Below are 18,222 nucleotides of genomic sequence, written 5' to 3'. Positions count from 1 at the left end.
TAGTCGACTAACCGCAAAAATAATTGGTGAGTAGTTGACTATCAAAATAATTGTTTGTGGCAGCCCTAATTGGTTCACCATATGCACAACACAGTGAAACCATAAAAAGGGCAGGAAGGTTAGCAAACATCAAACAGAATCTTCACATGGGATGAGCTTGTGATAAAACACTGCAGCCTCCCCCCAGAACCTCGAGAGGCTGGGGGGGAGGGCCTTTGAACACAGAGTTTGAAACAATGTAGAGGTGGTAAGCATAAAACATTTAACAATTCACTTTAACAATATATATATAGGTACATATTTAAGAGAAACAGGAAAAAGTTTGGAAACACCTTCTCATTTAGTGGTTTAAACTGGATCTGCTGGGATCAGTATAACCGGTTTCTGCATCACCCCGCTGCAACAGTTCGGCCCAAACCAACTCCTCGACTCTGCTTTGTGTTTTTAAGAAGACAAGGAGTCTCTGATCGATCGTTGCCACTTTATTTCCTGAATGGAAACAACGGTGTTTTATCAGTGCAAAAGCTCGCCACACACCACTCCGCACAGCACACTCTCGTATGGCTACGGCAGACTGGCAGCGATTACTGCAGCCAGCCGTACATGTGACACAATAACACTGAGTACATGGGCTCCCCAATGATGTGTGCTGAGCCCCCTGCTCTTTACTCTGCTGACCCACGCCTGCACACCATCACACAGCTCCAACCGTTTCATCAAGTTTGCAGACGACACAACTGTGGTAGGTCACATCAGCAACAACGATAGGGCCTGCTACAGGAGTGAAGTTAAACATCTGGCTGAGTGGTGCAGCAACAACAACCTGTCCCTGAATGTGGAGAAGACCAAGGAGATCATCACAGAAATCAGGAGAGCTCACACCCTGCACACCCCACTAACCATCAATGGTGCTCCTGTGAGGGTAAGCAGCACCAAGTTCCTGGCTGTGCACATCTCAGAAGATCTCTCCTGGTCAAGAACACAGCATCACTGGTCAGCGAAGCCCAACAGCTACTCTACTTCCTCTGCAAACTGAGGACAACGAGAGATTCAACCCCCATTATGAGCACCTTCTACAGAGGCGCCGTGGAGAGCATCCTCACCGCTGCATCACTGTGTGGTATGACTCCTGCACTGGGCCCTGCTGGAAAAGTTACAACAGGTAGTGAAAGCAACAGAGAGGATTGTGGGTACCTCTCTTCCCTCCCTCCAGGACATCTGCTGCACCCGCCTCATCTGGAAAAGCCTCTGCATCACAGTGACTCCACCCATCTGTCCAACAGCTTCTTCAGTTTGCTGCCACCAGGAAGGCGACTGAAGAGCCTCGGGGCCAGAACCAGCAGACTGAGAGACAGCTTCATCCAATTTTTATTTTTATAAAATTGGATCGTTGCACCCCTAGTATTTATGTATATGTATTAGAGGTGCAACGATACACAAAATTCACGGTTCGGTTCGATACTTTGGTGTCACGGTTCGATATTTTTTCGATACAAAAAATGTTCATGCCTTTTTAATTTGTCATTTATTAAAATTATAAATATATATTTTAACTCAAAAGTACAGTTTTTAAATTTAATGTTGCTGAAACAACAAAATAATAGTAATAATAAAAAAATCTATCTGATGGAGAAATCACTCATCTTTGGAAAAGAGATTTTATTACAGAGAAATGTCTCTTTCCAAAATAAAAGCTATACTATCCGCTTCTTCTGGGCTATATTCTCAGCAGCATATTAAACATATCAGGTCCCCATAAGGAGAATCACGTGCTAACGGCTGTCTAAATGACTCGGGTAAAGCATGCGTGCTTGTTGTTTTTGTCTGCTTCCACTTGTCTTTGCACGAGGATGATGTCGGCGTAAATGTGCAGTCATATTCGTTGTGTTCCCACTAGTGCTGTCAGCGTTAATCTCATTAATATGACATTAACGCCATAACCAGTGATGGGAATAACGCCGTTACAAGTAACGTTTTTTTGGCCTGTCCCATTTGGTTCTTTAGCCGTCAGAATTGTTGTCTGAAGACCAACAAGGATACCCAATGGATTTACTTTGCCAAGTGGATCATCACGGCCTTGCCGTATTGGTATTTGATCGACCTCTGTTGTTATTGTTTATAATATTTTATTTTCAGTTGTTACAGATGGGACAGACATGACTAGAGGATAGGAAAGGGAGAAAGAAAGATGAAGGAAAAGAAAAACAGAAGGGAAGAGGGACAGTGAGAAAGGGCACTAAAAAGAGAAAGAAGAGAAAAAAATCTCCTGGATCACCTGTTGAGAGAAAAAGAAGAGAAAACAAGCAAAAAAAACCAGAGCAACATACTAAACACAACACCATCACGTTAATCTAGCTAAGTGTAAACTGCAGTAAATACTAAATATTGAATGTTGTTGTGCAGCAAGCAGGACCGACAGCGCACAATGTGCTTTGAGGTAGCAGCCAAGAAAGGTGTAGTTTGTCTATGAACAGTGAACACCTGTGTGGATCAGCGCGCTTGTATTCAAAAGGTTTCCCCATGTAATCGTCTGCAAGAGGGTGTAGAGAGCCATAGCCCCGCCCCCAGGGCATGAAGCTGGCATGGAGGAGATCCAGACATGTAGAGGCCCCAGAGTGCGAGAGCCCAAGGAGGAGCACCAGGGGGGCATCCGTGCCACCCTCCTGGGAAGAGCTGAGGAGAGCCCCAGACAAGGGGTCACCCAGTAGCCACGGAGCAGAAACCAGAGGGGGCTGCACTGGCGTGCCCGCCAGCTGTGCCAGAGTGAGCCGAGCCGCAGGCCCAGAGGCCGGAGGCCCGAGGGCCCCCTTTGCCCCGGAAGAGGCACCAGGACCCGCCAAGTAGCCACCGGGAGTGAGCTGGTACATACCAACGCACCGACCCCTGAGGGCATCAGTTACCGGCAGGGAGTAAGGTGTTACTAACGGCGTTACTTTTTTCAGTAACGAGTAATCTAACTAATTACTATTCCTGTCGTTACAACGCCATTACAGTTACTAACAAGTAAATGCGGTCCATTACTATTTTTCAACAAACAGACGGTTGAAGCTCTGTTCAGCTTACCGCATCTTATATCAGTTGAACGGATTAGCTGACTACGTAAGTAATCTGGACGCTACAGCTGTTAAGAGATATACTCTAAAGCACTTCTTCAGTAGAGACTCAGAGAAGAGAAACACACAGAACTTCTTGCTAGCAAGGGCAGCCTCCAGAACTGGGACTCGCACTGAGAAACTGCCCCGGTCTTTATTTATACTTCAGTGGGTGCTTGTGTGTGTGTGTGTGTGTGTGTGTGTGTGTGTGTGTGTGTGTGTGTGTGTGTGTGTGTGTGTGTGTGTGTGTGTGTGAGACCCCATAAACGACTTCATCTAAACAAAAAGCACTTAGACTAGAACAGATATAGCTACGTTAATCCTACCGTAAAACAATAAGACAAGGTACGACCTCTCCCATACTCCTAGGATGTGGGGGTGAAGCCAGAACACCCTGGAATGTCACAGACCTCCTAGGATGAGACATTCTTTCAATATGCCACCAACTATATACTTCTAAACACAAATGATTACATGCAGTATTCTACCATATGCAAACTTACACCATTAAAAGATTATACTGACTACTAAGTACAATTTTCCTATTGACAACAGCCCACTCACATCCTGGGTCATTTCACCTGAGGAAATCACATGATAGGGTGGGGCAAGGTCTCACAACCTCGGCTGGTAGTGACCCACACCTGTTTTCACACCTTGGCTCATATGATTAGATAGATTCATTCATTTATTTGTTCATTTCAGGCACAACAGAAATACATATATTGAACATAAAGTGCACAAAACAAAAACAAAAATTACCTGAAAAGGAGTGGGACGAAGAAAACTTATTAAATCCCACCCCTATACTCACTGATCAATAGTGGGTCAGCGACCCCCTTAGTGACTCTGCATCATTTGCTCTTAGAACTGAAGAAGCTTCTTGGATGAAACACCTTCAAGAAACTTAAAGTCCAGACCTTTTTTTACCAAGCTCCTCATATCACCATGAACCTTCAGCAGACCTACTGATCTCTAATCTAGCACATGACCTATACCAGGTTACTTCTGCAGCTTTAGTTACCATGGAGATGAGAACCAATGAGTTAAGCTGGAATGTACTCTGCTTAATACAGAGCTCAGGTGTTTGCAGGTGGCAGGAAGTCACTGAAGCATGATTTCTGCCCTCTCAGCCACACAGCATCGATTTGTAACCTTTGTTTGATTTTAACAAGTTTTCTGCATTCTCCTGATCCACACACCCTCTCACACACACAGAATAAACTGAAACAGTCAGTGACAAGTGTGAGAACATGAGTGATCAAACGTCAGTGTGAATGAGTCCTCAGAGAGCGAGAACCATCTGGAGCCTCTGTGTGTGTGAGCACTAAGGGGGCGGATCCCTTTGAGGTCCAGGTGGGAAGCTGGTCCATTTGCTGTGGGCAGCGTTTCCCTGGGGTCCTCACAAAGGCACAAAGAACAACGTGTGTGTGTCTATAAGTCCATATGTAATGTCATGTGGTCTGCTTTGTGTGTGTGTGTGTGTGTGTGTGTGTGTGTGTGTGTGTGTGTGTGTGTGTGTGTGTGAGATAGAGAAAGAGAGAGAGAGAGAGGAGAGAGCATCTCCCACTGAGACAATCTGTCACCCATTTCCTGCTCTCCTGTGATTGGCCAGAAGAGCTGGCTGCTGGTCAATCACAGACCGTAATTAACAAGCAAGGTGTGCGTGTGTGTTTACAGTGCAACGAGGCTGAGCATGAAAGGAAAGTTGCATAACTGTTCATTATTATTACGGCACAAACACATAGTTGTTTTGATTACACGTTTGGCATAATTTTTAATCATCTAAATGAAAACAACATGTTGCTATGGAAACATGCACACAGAGAAAGGATGTGATTGTAAACTGATTATTGGATAGATTTTGTAAAGGGCATGACCCCCGTTACACCTCAGCATCTCATGTGAAAGCTGCGACTCTGAACAGAAACATAACCTAAACTAACCTCGTATTGTGGCGATACGGTCTCTCAATCACACCACCACACAGTACTGACCCACACATACAGTTCTTACACACACACTGGACTTTCTGGACTTTGGTTTTGCACAACACTGGTCACTATATTCTTCATTTCCGGTTAATACTTGTACAGCTGCTGTTATTGTGTATATATTTATTTATATTTAGATTTCTTCATACATTCTTATATAGTTCTATATTGTGTATTTTGTTGTACAGTTATTTTATTTTCAACTTTAATTTATATATTTTATCTTATTCTTCCCAGTTAAATTTACCCTTCATTCTAATTTGTGTTGTACAGTTATTTCATTTTTAACCTTAATTTATATTTTATTCCTTCCTAGTTAAATTTACCCTTTTTAATTTTTCATATTTATTTCCTATCTTATTCATAGCCTTTTCCTTTTTTGTTTTCTTTAGGTCACGAGCAGTTGTCCAAGCATTTCACTACATATCGTACTGTGTATGACTGTGTACGTGACAAATAAAAATTTGAATTTGAATTGGGTTATCTCAATTGTTCAGTTGTTCTCCTGACTGAAGTTTGGTCCGTGTACAGCGTCCTGCCATGCAATTGCATTTGTTCCTAACCCATCCAAACTTCAGTAACCCTACAAACGTCACTGCTGTTTAGTTTTCTGTCTTCATTTCATCTTAAATCCCTCACTCAGAACATGGTATTGTATATTATTTAATCTTAAAAAAATTTTTGGAGACCTCCCACATACCACTAGAGGGAGCCCACATACCACCAGTGGTATGCATACCACAGTTTGAGAACCACTGCTACAGAGGTCTTAGAGAACATGAGCTCCTTCACCAGCTCCAGATAAAAACCTTCACCAACCAGGTGGGAATTATTTTTTTATAGGTCAAGACTATAGGATCCAAGGAGAGATCAAAGGTCAAAGACATGACCTCAGATATGCTGTGGTCGAGTCTCAGGGAGCTGTTTATGAAGAATGTTTACTAGTTGATGGATTGGCTGATTGATTTCATTCCAGCACATATTGAAGAAATATCCCATTTACACATATTAGAACATGATACTTGTGCTGGTGGATTATGGGAGGGTGGGGCCTTTGCTGGGTCACCTGACTGTGGGTGGGACTTCTTTGAAGCTCTTTCCTCCTTTGTTTCACTGATTAAGATAAACCTTCAGCTTTGTACCTTCATCTAGAGGAGCAGGAAAAATGTGAGCTCAGTGGGCGGGGCCTTTTCTCCATGACCTTTGAACCTGTTCTAGTTTTACTCTTTCAGACATTTTCATGATGGGGGGAGACTGAGCTCAGAATTTTATAATAAAGATGAAAACATGAAACTGTTGAACTGCTTGGTTGTTTCTGGAGTCATGGGTCAGATCTGACAGGTTGTCCTTTCTCGCTCTACTTCCTGTTTCAGAGGAAGAGTAAAGTTCACTATCAGGTGGCTGTCATCATCAACTATTTGGGCCACTGCATCTCTCTGGGAGCGCTGCTGCTTGCCTTCACGCTTTTCATGAGGCTCAGGTAATGCACCTGTTTGTCTGTGTGTACACCTGTCTGAAGTCATGTCGCACGCTTGCTGTGAGGACAGCTGAAGGGTTAAGCTTCAGTTCCTGGTTCAGGTTAAAGGATCAGTTATGCGCATCCTCACAAAGAAAGGAGCACAGGTCCAGCCCCCTTGTGGACGGTGAGGGTAATGCAGGTGACTGTACCATGAAGAAGATTAAACAAACCCATGATATCCTTCCATCATCTGGACTCACCTTTACAATGGCGCTCACACAAAGCTAGTTATCAACTCACTAATCCTGCACATTCACATGGAGGGCATCTGACCAATCACAAAGGGGCATTTCGTGGGTCACATGACTCTTCTTCCACAGAAAATAATCTCTGTGAGCGCAACCTGATGTTACAACATGGTGATAAAAAAAATCTCTAAAGAACAGCGAAGTATGCAAATAAAATGCAACATTGTAGTAAAAAGGGTGAGATACGTGCCACAGAAAATTCTTAATCAATTTAGTGCACGCAAACATTTGAATTCCAGGTGATAGTTTATTACTGAGCACGCTCAGTGCTGCTGTTTGTTTCCAAGGTGATGGCTGGAACCACTGAAACATTGTAGCTTCCTGTCCCACAGCCCGATGAAGGAGGCGTGGAAATCAGATCAGAGTGAATGAATATGATTGGCCGATCAGGTGTTCAGGTGTGTGTTCCATGTTTCCAGCAGAGTGGCGAGACTCAGCATCATGTCTGAATGAAGCAGAACACCACATGCACATCCTGTGACAACACCATTATCGACCATAAATCGACAGTGCGTCTTAAGTATGAATTCTGGTTGTGCTTACTGACCTCAAACCAATTTTATGTGGTACACGGCGCTCAAAAATCTGTCAAGAAATGTTTTAATATGACTTTGGTAAGCTACAAAGCCGCACCGCTTGATGGATTGTCGGAGCATCACGGCTACCATAGTCAGGAGCCTCGTGGAGTGATACGTACTGTGCTTCAACGTAATATTATGGTGTGTGTATAAGGACCTGGCACACCTGGAACACCTAGCTGTTAGGATGCTACATGCTTATGAAGTAGATTTCAGACTTAAGGCTATCAGTCACTTTTTGTTTCGCTTAATGCACCTTATGTATGAAAATAGATCCGTTCATTGATACTGCACCTTATAGTCTGAAAAATATGGAAACTGAGAACATTACCTGCTCTGGACACTTTGAGTTTTTATTGCTGCTGTTCAAGGTTTGAAGCTAGATGTGATGACTGAATTCAGACCTCAGGTCAGCAGGTACAGTGCACTGGTCCTGTTTAAGGATAGGATATTAGAGAGAAAAAAAACTGTTGTAAATTTGTTTGCTGACAACAGACAAAAACCTATAGAATAAAAATCAATATGTTTATTATTTACTGATCATCAGGGAAGCACAAAGACAGTGCACTGTAATGAGGGGTTTTCCAGGAATGATGATGCTATTTTCTGGCGATCTGATTGGTCTATAGGTGGCGATGTCATACCAATTGATCTGTAATCTGGAACCTAAGCAGGTCTAGAGAAGGTTGGAGTCACAGCACATGTTACCATGGCAGTTTTTCCCAGTAAGTAATAAACTACCTACAGAAAGCCCAGGTTAACCCTGAAGTTATCTGGATAAGCCAAAACCCAGCTTATCTGTATCTATATATCTATATCTGTAATACAGACCTCTGAAGCTGTGATCCAGTAATTAATTACTAAGTAAAACAAGATCAGAATTAATCTGTGCGAACGAAGATGTATAAATCCTGGCAATCCCTCCTGCACTTAACAGCGTACACTATGTTACTCTGTGTCGGGGGACCCGATCCTTTGGGTGGTCTAATGTTTTGGCGCAGCGTGTTTTGGGGTTTAAAAGCCACAGAGACCCAGTGTTTAGAGAAAATGTGTCTCAGCTGCTCCGATACTCCTGACACGTACGGGATCACTACAGGTTTTCGATTAGGCAGCGGTTGTCCTTCTCTCCTGGAGCTTTCTTTAGGAGCCTTCCCAGCTTTGACAAAAATCCAGCTGGGATAACCACATTTACTCAGGGCCTTCTTGATGTGCTGTCCTTCTGCTTCCCTGGCCGCTGTGTCTGTGGGGATGGTGTTCGCTCTGCGTTAGGCGATATGTAAACCGGCAATCGTCAGTCCAATAATTGTCGATGTAATGTAATAATAATGTGTATGTCTTAGTCCCCATAGGGAAATAGTTCCTCTGCATTTAACCCATTCACCCAGTGAAGCAGTGGGCAGCCACTAATGCAGCGCCCGGGGAGCAGTGTGTAGGGACGGTACCTTGCTCAGGGGTACCTCAGGGTAGCCGTTCAGTGGAGTCGAACCCCCGACCTTCCGATCATGGGGCCACCACTCTACCTACTGAGCTATCCCTGCCCCATCCCTGTGGTGACTTTTTGATGGGCGGAGCAATGTAATCATACATGTTTACAACACAGAAGTTCAAACATGGACGAACTAATTTCCCCCCCAAGAAATTAGGGCTGTCAGCGTTAATGCGGTCATCACTATTAACACGATTAAAATTTTTAACGCGCTCAACCCATCTGAAGCGCAGAATGAACAAACTTTGGACAAACTGCCTGGAATACGTTGGCAGAGACATTTCAGGGATTGTAGCTCAGTCCGGTCCTGATAGGTTAGTTGTTAATCGTCTTTGTCATAATGACGGCGCGTTAACGCTGACAGCACTAAAAGAATATTCACATTCACTAACCACTCCCTTGGTAACGATGAGCAATGAGGGATGAGGAAGTGTGATTAGTGCTGCGGTTTGGGGAAGGCCTTGAAGGGGGACTGGCGATGGCTCTCGGGCCGGGCTGAACCCCCTGTACTAACGAGAAATAAAGGGAGGCAAGGAAGAGAGGAGAGGACAGGAGAAGAGAGAAAAAAAGGGGGGGCAGGGTGGGGCATGAAAATGAGATCAGCGTTTCTTCTCTTCACATTGGAGAAGGGAGGCTTTTATAGGCTGAGGCCAGAGGGGGCGTGAAGGAGGAGTGGTCCCGCTCATGAAATTCAGATGATATCTCCACTAAAGTCGCTTATTTTGGATGAAAGAGGTAAACCTAAGGATGTAACCAAAGCAGTGTGCCACTTGTGCAGACGTATAGTGCGAGCAAAGTTCTCAAAGGCGGCTAACTGGCATGAGCATGTACGTGTTCACCATCCGGCTGAGTATCAGCAGCTTCTGCAGCTCTGTCAACAAGCGTTTGGGCGCTCTCTGAGGAGGGGGCTGTTACAACAGCGCTATCATTGTTTTTTCTGTTGACTGGATCTATTATCGCCATCATTCTTAGCAAACGTACTCATGGGCAAATAAACAAATGAATCGCTGATGGGCTCAGCCTTTTGACGATAGTTGATATAGTCATCCTATCGCCCAACCCTACTCTGCATTGTAGCGTCCTGGTGACACCCAGTTTGTGCTCCAGTAGATGATTATTAATAACAAAGTGATTCTGTTCCCATTCAGACCGCGCAATATCACCCAACAGTTTTTCATCACGTTCGTTTCATCTCCCCGTCATATGCTACTACTCTCTTTTATTCATTGGCACAATACTATGCCACTTTTAGAATCACCTGCACTGATAGCTAAGCTGTTTATTTTTCAGGATATAGTTATATTGTTACTTCATTAGAGTTATTTAATATTATATTTGCACTACCCTACAGTATATTACTGTATACTAGTATTGTATATATTGTATATCTTATTCCTCCGTTCCTCTGTCTCTCTTGCTGCATTGAGCATGTGTATGACATAAAAATTTCCCTCGGGATAAAGAAAGTTCTTCTTATATTATGATGAGAGTCAAACCTTAAATACTGATCTGTATGTGCAGGTTTACGGTACACATCAGCTTTTAGATGTCCCCCATTACTGATGGAGATCTCACAGTCTAAGAAGGCTAACCTGCCACTTTGATGTGTCGGTCCACTGAGTGAATGTGATCCGTGAAATGTGAAACGTCCTGAGATTTGATTTTCACCCAGGTGTCATCCATATACCTGAACCAATGACTTGTTCCAGAGTAGGATAGCAAAGCCCTCTTTTCCACTTCTTCCATGTACTAGTTGGCCACTTTTGATAGTCCAGGGTCTATCGAGCAGTTTCAGTAGAATGAGCTTGTGAAATGAATGGACCCCACGCAGCCTCAGGTGACAGTTTTGTCATGTTTTGTTTGCACAACACGTCCTTTCTTTTTCCTTAGGTTGGGAAGTTGGCTTTTCAGCTGCTTCTCCACTCCACACTCAGCTCCTCTCTCGAGCCCCAGCATCACTGAAATAGTCTGATTACTGAGTGGCAGCAGCTGTCCTGCCAGCCACCCTGGCACTGCCCCTCCACTGCATCGGAGCCAGATACCACAGCCCTGCCACAGAGCTCTGCAAAAGCCAGGCTGGAAGATAGAGGCACATTATAAGACAGTTGTAAATAACTAGTTTCCTCCACCTGTGTTTGGTGTGCAGCACACCTGCACCGTCGTGTATGCTCCCAGCGTCATGTAGCTTTGACATGATTCAGGTCCTCGCAGACGGGAGAGTTTTTCAACGTTAGAAATGACACCCTCAGGATGTGATTGATGTTCAGACCCTGATCTTCAGCCTGACCTATTAAACTGAACCATTTCAGCCGTTTTCCTTCTCAGCCTCTGATTGGCAAGCTCAGTTTACCTGATGGTCTTTCAGACTTCAGTTTGAACCCCCTGTGGCGAACCTGAACAATGAGCCAAAGCTTGCTGTTCTCGGCCATCGCCCTTCCTCCACTATGTCTACACTTCACGTTGGTGCTTCAGACCCTTCTTCGTCTTCTCTTCTGCATCACACAGGTTGGTTTTGTTTTCATGGGTCCACCGTTCCAGAGCTTGCTGCCTGGTCTACTTTGTCAAGTCTGATTTTTCTGTTCCTGAGCCTGATTGATGCTTTGAAGCTTCTGGATTTTCTCTGTGATTCTTAACTTGGTGAACAGCTGGGAAACACGGCATCTTCCTCCAGGAGAGTCTTCCTCACTTGACTGAATGTTGTCCTTGACAAACTGCTCAGCATTCTCGCTGATATGCTCGTTTCTTCAGCCCAATGATGACCTCCTTCACACAGCTCCTCTCCTCTTTGAAGCCGGTCACGATTTCTGATGAACGAAATGCTAATTTAACACTTGACTCTAAATTAGTCCTGAGAGTAATGAGAAAGCAGGCTGACTTGGACTCGCAAGTGCTTATTGGCTGATAGTCCTTTATTTATCAAAATGATGTGAATGAAAACAAGCTTTAAAACAAACTGAAAGCTCTCCAATTAAAACATGAGAGGGTGATGCAGGGATGGTGATTGCTGTTAAATATTCCGTCATAATGTTTAAATAAAACAAATTGAAGCCTGTTAAAATGTAATGTACTAAAACCACCAGAAGGTGGCAGCAATGATCTGAAAGGTGTTTCCTGATGCTGCTCTGAAAAAGTCTGATGTTGTGAGATTAGCTGCTCACAAACAGGACAAATGCACAAACACAAAGGTGACCAAAAAGGCGAACATGATGAAATCCAGTTTAAACGACTGAGCGCAGCAGGAACAAGCTGCGGAAAGTTCAGTCCTGAAAAGCTCACCTGACTGTATAGTGCGGAGGTGTTTAAGGAGGAGGCAATCAGTTCAAGTCTGTGTGTTTCAGGAGCATTCGCTGTTTGAGGAACATCATCCACTGGAACCTGATCTCCGCCTTCATCCTGAGGAACGCCACCTGGTTCATCGTCCAGCTAACAATGAATCCCGCTGTTACCGAGAAAAACCAGGTGCTCACGCACTCACACGCACAGACACATACTGACAAACACACTGATGCTGACCGTGACGCTGACTCTGGCCTCTGCAGGTGTGGTGCAGGCTGGTGACGGCAGGTTATAACTACTTCCATGTGACCAACTTCTTCTGGATGTTTGGTGAAGGCTGTTACCTCCACACTGCCGTCGTTCTCACCTACTCAACCGATAAACTCAGGAAGTGGATGTTCATCTGCATCGGGTGGGGTCAGTCCATCTGTCCCCCTTTCTGTCTGTCTACCTGTCCTTCTGTCCCTCTCTCTGCTCACCCGTCTCCCTCTCTGTCTGTCTGCAGGTATTCCATTCCCCATCATCGTGGCGTGGGCTTTTGGGAAGCTGTACTACGACAATGAGAAGTAGGTCATGTGACCAGATAAGACTTCTGCTAAATATAATGTGTTGCAATATTGAACGTGAGGAGTCATGTGACTGTGTTTTGATTGACAGGTGCTGGTTTGGAAAGAGGGCGGGAGTTTATACAGACTACATTTACCAAGGCCCCATGATCCTGGTCCTGCTGGTAGGAGCACAGCCAGTCCACCTTAAAAACACTACAGTCCTCCTTAAACACAGCCAGTCCATCTTAAATTCTGTCAGAGACTGATGCTGATGTTTTGGAGATTCCTTTGACCAGCAAGTGGTGCCGAAGCCTCCATCAGACAGTAGAAACCAGTAAAATCCCATAAAGTCTATAAATATCAGATTTGTTACAGACAGCTGAGAGGATGATTTATCGAGAGAGGAAGAGGAGTGAGATGGTCTGGTTTAACGTGAGAAGACACGTCAGCTGACAAGCTGTCATGTGATGTGGTCTCTGAAACCTGCTAACCTGATCAGACTCAGAGATGTACACACACTGTGAAGTCACATGTGTGTGAGAAACACCTGCACAGGTAACTTGGCTCATAGTCCAGCTGTGTATAAACCTGGAAGTCTTCTTCTCCTCAGATTAACTTCGTCTTCCTGTTCAACATCGTCCGGATCCTGATGACCAAACTCAGGGCATCAACAACCTCAGAAACCATTCAATACAGGTAGAAACACACCTGTAAATAGGAAGAGCGTGACAGCTGAGCTGGGTTTGTGATTGATTGATCAGAAATAAGTCATTGGTTTGGTCTTACAGACAGATGAGAGCAGGTGTGATGTACAGGTGATAGTTAGCTGTCGCCTCACCTTTGCATGTCTCTTTGGAGGTCATCAAACACTCACACTGGCCGTGTCTTTACGGTCTGTCTTCACTGATGTTTATGCAGCTCCTCACATAAACCAGCTTATTTTCCCCTCTTGCTGCATGAGCCTGTTTGCTGAAGGTAAAGAATGCCTGTGTGGGTTAATGTGCTTCTCTGGTGCTGCAGGAAGGCGGTGAAGGCGACGCTGGTGCTGCTGCCTCTGTTAGGAATCACCTACATGCTTTTCTTTGTGAACCCCGGAGGAGAGGACGAGGTCGCTCGGATCGTCTTCATCTACTTCAACTCCATCCTTGAGTCCTTCCAGGTTCAGACTGCCACCCACACCAGAGGGAGCCTAACACAGTTTAATCGATTATCAGAGAGCCTCGGTGTGGTCACTGAGCACTAATACATGAGCTGTTGCTGTCAGACCAGGTTCAGCTTACTAAATCCAGTTTACTATGCTGGTCTCAGTCCAAGACTAAATTGGCCGAGCTTTCTTAGCTCAGTTTACACAGACTGATCTAAAAAGAATCATAAACCTTTAGCTTAGCTATTAGCCAGAACGTTGATGGACACATCCTTTGATGATGTCACTTCTAGGCTGGACTCTTGTAGCTCCTCCGCCCATCAGTCGCTGTTGGCTAACTTGTCGACTCTCTGTGTCCCTGCAGGGCTTTTTCGTCTCTGTGTTTTACTGCTTCCTGAATAGCGAGGTTTGTCATGTTAATCAGGATTCCTCTTGGTTTCACATCATGTATGAATCGTATTTACATGACCGTTCTGATGTCTCTGTTTACCCGTTTACATATCTAGGTGCGCTCCGCGGTCAGGAAGCGTTGGATTCGTTGGCAGGACCGTCACTCCATCCGGAGCCGTGTCATACGTGCCACGTCACTGCCCACCTCACCGAGCAGAGTGTCCTTCCACAGCATCAAACAGTCCTCAAACCTCTGACAGACCTGAACTCACCCAATGGCGGTCTGAGATGTGATTCTCGTTGGCCAATCTGAGCTCTTATGATTCATGAGGACCAGACAGTTAGGGGGGGGGGGGGGGGGGGGCTCTGTGTGGCCCCGCCTCTCTTCACCCTCACTAGACTCTCTGTCTCTGGACTCAACCAATCAGCTGCTTCATATGTTGCACTGAGCAGTAGGGATGGGTATTGATAAGATTTTCACGATTCCGATTCCATTTTCGATTCTGTTTAACGATTCGATTCTTTATCGATTCTTTTTAAAAAAGGAGAACACTAAGGTCAACTAGCTTAGGACTTTGTTTTATATCTTCTCTTTGAACAAGATAGAAATTTAGGAGTAACATGGCCTTACAAACCCAACAGTGAGATCTTAGATCCAGCCTGTGGCTCTTCAATGGGGTGTCACAGGGTCCCCAGGAAAAAAATTGTAAATGTAAAATAATAAAATAAATATTCTTCTGTAGCAATAACAAAGTGTAACATAAATTATTCTGTAGCAATTACACAAGAATATCCAGTAATGTCCCTGCCTACAATTAAACACATTCACTTACTGAAAATCATCTGCTGTGGCAAATGGGTGCAAACCTTTGACCACAAACTGAGTCACTGCTCGGTGACATTCGTCTATCCTGGCCTGAAAGGAGACGCTACCGGCAGACTGCAGCGAGAACTGCCAGCATCTGAGCCAGACTCTGTCTGCCTCTCTCATCATGGTCACTAAATGCACAGTAATGGCAGGTTTTGTAATAAGGCAGATCGCGCTAACATAATATGCACTGTTAGTTGATTATTTACCTGCCGCATTAACGGGAGAGGACGTGCAAACGTTACCGCTGCTGCTGGGTTGAGATTCACGAGTCCGGAGCGGAATTAAAAACACGACATTCATTTAAGGTCATCGTGTGTTTTGTGAGCAAATGCTTTTGCATATTCGTAGTGTTTCCTCCCTTAAATGAAATATCTACTTTGCAAATATTGCAAGTTGCCCTGTTGTCATCCGTTCTCGTAAAGTATAATCAAACTTTTGAGCGTTTAAGCTGCCGTGTTTCCTGCCAGGTAAATGACGCTCCGCAACGTGGTGACGTCATTCGGGGCAACTGGAATCGATAAGGGAATCGTTTGCAAAAATGGCAAACGATTCCAAGGAACTGAAACAGGGGGAACCGGTTCTCAACAAGAACCGGGTTTCGATACCCATCCCTACTGAGCAGCCAGACTGCATTCTATAATCGGTTTAGTGGTTTATTGATCAGTGTTTTATTTATCAGCTATTACTGTATGTATTACTGATCACCAGCTTTCTGCTCTTCACACACACGCACACTGATCATCACAGATTCAGAGGTGTGTGGTGAGAAACCTAACCCTAACTTAGACTGTCTGATAACCCTGACCCAGTACTCACTCTTTACTGCCTGGACGTCAGCTTCCTGCTCTACTTCCTCTGGTGAACATTTATTCAGATTAAATCTTCGGGCAAGTGGATTAAGGATTTGTACCATTTCCACCAGTGGCAGGAAAGTAAAGCTGGATTATCAGCAGGTTTTATTTTGCATCAGATGGAGTCTTTATAGCCACAAGAACGTCTGCTTGATGTTTGGTGTGAGTGCTCCGCCACAGAGACACTGCTGAAGACACACAGCAGCAGATCCAGGAGTGTGTGTGTGTGTGCACGTGTGTGTACGTGTGTTTGTGCATGCAGTTTAATAAATTAACCCAAGCTTAACTTGCTGTGAAAGGGGCGGAGTTTACATCATGTGACCAATCAGAAACATGGACAGATCAGCAAACTGATCTCTGTTTATTTCCTTCATGAACAAATGGAAAATAGGCCGTTTATACAATGATTTCCACCTGCAATCCCTGGCCAGGTAAAAATACGTGACACACACAAGTTGACACACAAGCCACCACGGCGAGTGGACTATGGAACGCCAGGACTGCCATAATGAATTAATTAAATACACCATTAAATAATTAATTAAATGTGTCAATAATTAATTAAAATTGGAATTAATTAATTAAATAAATAGTTATGACACATGTAATTAATTAATTATTGACAAGGAGTAACACTAGGCCCAGGCTCTTCCAGCAGCCACTAGGCCCAGGATCCTCTAGCAAGGCACCAAGAAGTAAATCAACAGTGATTTCAACGGGCCATCACAAGGAAATACCAATCTCATCATTTTCAAAATGCCGCCTAAAAAAGCAAACCCAGCAGTTGAAGAGGAGTTGGAGGAGATTAGGAAATCGCTTAATTTCATGTCTGATGAACTGAGCAAAGTGGCTAAACAACAAGGTATGCTACATGACCTAATGGATGAAATAAAACAACTAAAAAACCTCATAAAGGACAAGGACAAGAAAATAGACGACTTGGAATGGCGAATCGAGGACCTTGAACAATACACAAGAATGGATGATTTAGTCATAAGTGGACTGGAGACGCAACACCAAACCTACGCCAGAGTAACAGCTGGTGGAGGTAAAGACGGTGAAGATGCCCCGGTAGAGGAGCTGCAAACGCTTGAACAGCAAGTGATAAAATTCCTTCAAACGAAGAATGTAAGCAGAGACATCATATTGCAGCATGCCACACGCTCCCCAGAAAAGACAGTAAAACAAATCCATTAATCATTCTTCGGTTTGTGAGTCGCAAAACAAAGATTGAGTTACTGAAACAGGGTAAGAAGCTAAAAGGGACTGGTGTGTATTTAAATGAACATTTAACGAAAAAGACTGCTGAAATTGCAAGACAGGCACGCAGCCTGAGAAAACAAAATAAGATACAAGCGACATGGACGATGAACTGCAACGTAATGATAAGACTAAATGGCAATCCCAAAGAAGCGAAAGTTGTGATGATAAGAGAACTCAAAGACTTAGAGCAATATAAATAATCAGGAATCTGCTATGGAATCTATTGGAAAAGTGACGATTGGATAATGAACAATGGGTATGGAAAGTGTTTCTGGCCTTACGGCTCAAAAACAATGGAAACAACAACAACAAAAACAAAAACACATAAATGACAAGTTTGGACATAGATTATAGGTTTCCATTCAGAGATATTGAAGAGAAAGAATTTGATTATGAAAAGGACTGTCAAGGTGGTTAATTTGCCACACTCTGAGAAAACGAACTTCAAAACGTTTAACTATGCAGAGCACAACATGCATGACCCTGAAAGTAACATTGACCCAGATACCCACTTCTACAATAACACCAATAATACTTGTGAGTACTATACGGGCGTTAAGAAGGTGGTCGTCCAGGTGAGATCCTCGGAGATGTGGACTCCCAGGAACTTGAAGCTGCTCACACGCTCCACAGCCGTCCCCTTAATGTGGGCTAAGCTAAAGCTAACACCACACCGGCTGCCTTTACCCAGTATTTTTCTCGCCAATGTCCGTTCTCTGGCAAACAAAATGGATGAGATACGGCTCTCCATCACTAACAACAGACGGATTATGGACTCAAATGTCATGTTTTTCACCGAAACATGGCTGAACAACAGCTGCCCGGACAATGCTATCGAGTTAGCAGGACGCCACACACACCGAGCCGACAGGCTAGCAGATGACTCCGGCAAGACCAGAGGTGGAGGTTTGTGCATTTATATTAACAATGCTTGGTGCATGAACTCCACTACTACTGAGAGT

The 18,222-nt window shown here is 44.2% G+C and overlaps 1 protein-coding gene across 2 annotated transcripts in view; it reads left to right on the top strand.

The window, feature by feature from the left end:
- crhr1 (corticotropin releasing hormone receptor 1) overlaps window positions 1-14,774 on the top strand; it is a 30,106-nt gene extending 15,332 nt beyond the window's left edge. For both annotated transcript variants that reach the window (XM_026163779.1, XM_026163780.1), the window contains 9 exons: window positions 6,460-6,566; window positions 12,256-12,376; window positions 12,457-12,610; window positions 12,699-12,759; window positions 12,851-12,923; window positions 13,352-13,437; window positions 13,762-13,900; window positions 14,250-14,291; window positions 14,392-14,774. In XM_026163779.1, coding sequence (XP_026019564.1) covers window positions 6,460-6,566; window positions 12,256-12,376; window positions 12,457-12,610; window positions 12,699-12,759; window positions 12,851-12,923; window positions 13,352-13,437; window positions 13,762-13,900; window positions 14,250-14,291; window positions 14,392-14,532 — 924 coding nt within the window. In that variant the 3' untranslated portion in view covers window positions 14,533-14,774. The remainder of the gene's footprint in view (window positions 1-6,459; window positions 6,567-12,255; window positions 12,377-12,456; window positions 12,611-12,698; window positions 12,760-12,850; window positions 12,924-13,351; window positions 13,438-13,761; window positions 13,901-14,249; window positions 14,292-14,391) is intronic.
- The last annotated feature ends 3,448 nt before the right edge of the window (window positions 14,775-18,222 follow it).

This window comes from Astatotilapia calliptera, chromosome 4, assembly GCF_900246225.1.
Source record: "Astatotilapia calliptera chromosome 4, fAstCal1.2, whole genome shotgun sequence".
Classification (NCBI taxonomy): domain Eukaryota; kingdom Metazoa; phylum Chordata; class Actinopteri; order Cichliformes; family Cichlidae; genus Astatotilapia; species Astatotilapia calliptera.
This window is presented reverse-complemented; position numbering and strand designations above follow the sequence as displayed.